This window comes from Phragmites australis, chromosome 2 (genome assembly GCF_958298935.1).
Source record: "Phragmites australis chromosome 2, lpPhrAust1.1, whole genome shotgun sequence".
NCBI classification, from domain to species: Eukaryota; Viridiplantae; Streptophyta; class Magnoliopsida; order Poales; family Poaceae; genus Phragmites; species Phragmites australis.
Genome location: NC_084922.1, coordinates 30948152 through 30952771, shown reverse-complemented (window position 1 = coordinate 30952771; position 4620 = coordinate 30948152). Strand labels below are relative to the sequence as shown.

The following is a 4620-nucleotide window of genomic DNA, read 5'->3' as shown; positions in this document are numbered from 1 at the left end:
CAAGCCACTGTGACTTGTCAACCATCGGGTTGATCTCAAACTGATAAGTAGCCTTGAAACGATCAACTGTGTAGTAATCATGCACATAGTCTTCAATCTGTACCCGCACATTTTGCCCGATACCTAGATTTGTCACTATGCTCTACAAAAGTCTCAAACTCCCTTTTGATGACATATTGCTTGATCCTTAGCATGAACTCATCCTTATCGATAAATGTAGATCCCTTCTTTATTTGAGGATTGTCTCGATCATATGTGGTGTGTGCAGCATACGCATCATTGATCATAGTGGCTTCATCACTCGGTACAACATCAGCATCAAAGTCTTTAACTTCATCTCCCTTCCCTTTCTTCTTTTGATGCTGCACTTTCTCATTCTTTGCTCCTTCACCTACCTTTTGTTGCTTCTTAAAATACCTCCATTCTTCATCAACTCCAGTTGGATCATCTCCTTCAGGGTCAAAACCAAGATCCATGTAGTGCTCCTTCTCTTCCTCCTCTACTCTAATAGGGCCAGCTGCTGTAACCCCAAGTTGTGGTTCCTCCGCCCATTCTGGACCATCATCTTCTGCATGCCCACTTCGGTTCTCATTTACAACTTCAACTGGGATCTGCAGCTCATTCTCCTCCTCATCTATCACTTGGCTTTGATTCTCAATTTGAGTCACATGCTTAGCAACAACCACATGCTCACATCTATCAATAGTCATGATAAACTTCACAAGTTTGGAAGCACGTAACAAGGTTAGAAGCTCTTGGTCAGTAGCAAGTCGAATCGTTAGACCGTCATGTCCATTATACCAAAAATTGGCTCCTGATAACTTGCCCAGCTATAATATTTCAAGACATCTTTCTCCATGTCAATTATGGAGTACTCCTCTGAATCCACCCACCATCCCACGGTTCTACCCTTGCGGTACACAGACCGACCATCCTCAATTGTAGAAAAGGAAGTGACTGCAATCTCTACTCTGCAAGCACTCTTCCAATCGATCCTGAAATAGTAGCAGTATACAATATTAACAAGGGATCCCTATTAACAAAGGAGCAACATCTTCACAGTTTTCCCCCACAGAGCAGCCCTCCTCCCCGTCTCCCTCTCCCTCATTTTCCTCTCTCAGCTACAAAGAGCAGTAGCTGCTCTCTCCTCCATGTTTTCCCCACAGAGCAGCACGACATCTTCACAGTTTTCCCCCACAGAGCATCCCTCCTCCCTGTCTCCCTCTCCCTCATTTTCCTCTCTCGGCTGCAAAGAGCAGCAACTGCTCTCTCCTCCTCCACGTTTTCCCCACCAGACCCTAACCAAACCATCCCAGCTGCGGGGAAGCTCTAAGAAGCTTCACCGGGACCTCCTCCGCCGGTTCCCCACTCGATCCAGCCGCCTCCCCACGCCAACCGAGCCTCCCCATCCCCTTCTTCCCCAGCTCCGGTCGTGGCATGCCTCCAACACCGCTGTCAATTTTTTCCTCTCCGGTGATCCCAGACCAAAATCCCTTTGTATCTGACTTTCTCACGAGATCAAGCACCCCCATAACCTCTCCTTCGCATGGTTCCCCGATGGACAGGAACAATAATCTCAGGCAAACATTACAGTTTGGGTTCGAGTCTTACCCTCTGGGGATCTCAGCTGGATGCATCTTCCCGTCGTTGCTCACATGCGGATGAGGGCGGGGCGGCACACGGGCTGCAGATAGGTGCGGTAGGGGCGGCGCATGGGTGCGGAGCTGGGGCTGCGCACGGGCGGAGCAAGGATGGCGCATAGGCGGCGGACAGAAGGAGAGCAGGGGAACTCACGAGTCGATCGAATGCTTCTTGAGCTCTATTATGCTCGGGCGTGACCACAAGGGCAGTTTTGCCATTTCGTTTTGGGTCCGGAGGAAAAAGAAGAAGAAAATACCCTTTCGGCCAACAAAATGTAACAGAGTGTTAAATTTCGAAACGTTGTGTTCTTTCAATGGTATTTTACAGAGCGATGTTCTTTTAGTGGTATTTTCCGAAATACATGATCTTTCAGTGCTATGGAACCAATTTTCCCTTTTTTTTTTCAGAACCTCTGTTCTCTAATAAATCTTAACCGTGTTCTCTTTTTACATTTTCAGCAAAAAGCTGCTTCTGCCTCAGTATTTTTCTCTATTTGGGTTTGTTCTGAACTGAAATTCTGAGCGAATTTGGATATGGAACTTACATGGTCCATGAACAAGCAATACTCGTAGTTTGGACTTAGGAGTGTACACTGCACAGTTCATGGGTCGTCAGTTTAGAGTTGTAACAGCTAAACTTTGCAGCTAAACCTCCATTTGTTTTTCAGGATGTATTAGGATTTGAAAAAGTCTTTTAATGTATACGTTGACTATTAATTTCTCTTACAATATCTTATCAATTACAATGAAACAAATATTTTATTAAAAGATGTAAAATATGAATCTCTTAGTGTATTTTTTACACTAAACATACTTATAATTTGACTAATTGTTAGTCAAAATTTATAAAGTTTAATTTTTTTTAATTCTAATATGTCCTATATTTTAAAACAAGAGAGTACTGTTTTTGAGCTCATAAGCACTCAGACCCGAGGCATCAAATAAACTGTTGTTGATGGCTGGTCACTTCAATTTCCGCAAAGGACATTTCTTCTACAATTTATGCCGCATCTTTTCAGACAAGCACTACAGGCTCAGGCTCCCAAATGCCTCGCCTCAGTTCCTCCAAGTGAACACAAGAGCTGCTTTACAGCAACACAAGTACAGAGAGTGGCTGCCACTTGAATAGGAGAAGGGGTGATGCAGGATAGGAAAATGGAAGAGGCACAAAAGAGAGGGCCGTTTAGCATAGAAATTCTACTGCCCTTGTCTGACGGTAAAAACACATGGCGACCGTCTCCAACATGATCCAAATCAAGCAGAAGTAGCGGATAGAATTTAAGGGCTAAAGGCTCACATGTCCGATTTATCACCCTTTATGGTGGAATCGTGAAAATGAGTACCACGTTTGGAGTTGCAAACTTCGCCCAAACCAATTATGAACTAGTTCTTTTTTTTCTTACAAAGAACATGATGAGTTCCTAGTTGGAACGCTGAAAATTCTTTTGAGTCATATATGAATCGAATTGTTTCCAGTGAAATTCTTGCGGAATTTCTGCGTTCCAAACATGACCAAAGGAACATTTAATTACACAATGAAACAGTTCTTAAAGCGGTTATATGCTTACTACAATTACTGGGGATTGGTGAACTTCAGCAGAGCCGCCCTACGCGTTATGAATGTACAGGTAAAGCATGTCACAGAGGTTAACAAGAAGCGACGAAATATGAAATCACTGTCTTCCCGGCCATGCGTAACGTGTCCACTGCTGATGCACGCTATCGCGCCACTGACGACGCACGGAGCATGCCGGCAAGGTCCCTGGACGCGCGCACGGACTTGTACATCTCGAGCACGAGCCTCTGGCCGAGCTCCTCCGGCTTCTGCCGCGACTGGCTCTGGATGCGGGACCGGCGCACGGGCACGCGCTTCTGCCACAGCGACTCGGGCGCGCTCGGTAGCGCCCGCGCCGCGGCCGGCTGCGTCTTGGCCGCGCCCAGCATCACGTCCACGTAGGCGTCCCGTATCCGCCCGAGCACGCGCATGGGCACCTTGGCTGCGGCCGCGGCAGGGGCCGGCGTCCTGACGCGCCCCACCCGGAGCATCCCGCCGAGCCGCACGGCCCACGGCCTGGGCCCGCTGCCGCTGCCATCCCCGAGCCGCACCAGCTGGTGTCGGCGCGTGCCGCGGGACGCTGCGCCACTGCCGTCGACGGGCTGGTAGTTGCGCCGGCGCCAGTAGGACCTGATGCCCCTCGTGAAACGTATTGGGAAGGCCTCGACTTCCATCGTTCTTACGTTCTCTGGTCGAGTCGTCGCCTGCGTCGGCTTCAGTTGGTGTGTGTTCGGTAAGAGGAGATGATTGAGCTGCTGTGCTGAATGATCATTCCAGCTCTCCTTTTATACGCGTGTTGTCCAGAGCTGCTGCCGTCACGTGCGCGCGCAAAATACGGAGAAAACTTCAAACATGACAAGAGTTCGTAGAAGTTGCGTGGCCGCGTGCGTATGCCATAGGAAGTTGCGTGGCCGCATGCGTATGCCAGTAGAGGTGAATGCAGAGGTGGTTCCGGAAAATTCCACTATCCTTTGCTCACCTATTGCCTATTAAAATCGTTCATTTATATTAAAATTTGTATTACGTAGGTGAAAAAATAAGATATGTAAAAGAATCAATCGATGGAACCGATGGATAGATACTTAGTGGGAGGAGCAGATGAATATGATAACATATATATCACATCCGGGGTGGAGTTGCCTTTTCCATGGTAGGTGAAGTGTTCTCTTGTGTCAAGTTACAAGAGAATGGAGGGTGCAAAGTCAGTTTGAACTGACAATTGTTCATCTGTACGTTACGGGCGCGAACGAATCTTATGGGAATTAGGCGTGTAAAATAAAAATGAAACTCCGGCTACATGGCGTGGTCAAATGCACGGTCCCAGACTGTTGAGTAAATTAACTCGTTCAAATTATCATGACTCATCATGATAATATATATGGTTTGTGAGGAATTTCATTGTTTGACTAGGCTTCCTGGGTGTTG

The 4620-nt window shown here is 47.3% G+C and overlaps 1 protein-coding gene across 1 annotated transcript; it reads right to left on the bottom strand.

Moving 5' to 3' along the window:
- Positions 1–3080: 3080 nt before the first annotated feature.
- LOC133910004 (uncharacterized) lies at positions 3081–3942 on the bottom strand. Its single transcript, XM_062352527.1, has one exon. The coding sequence runs from the start codon at positions 3867–3869 to the stop codon at positions 3360–3362; it is 510 nt and encodes a 169-aa protein (XP_062208511.1). The 5' UTR covers positions 3870–3942; the 3' UTR covers positions 3081–3359.
- Positions 3943–4620: the final 678 nt, after the last annotated feature.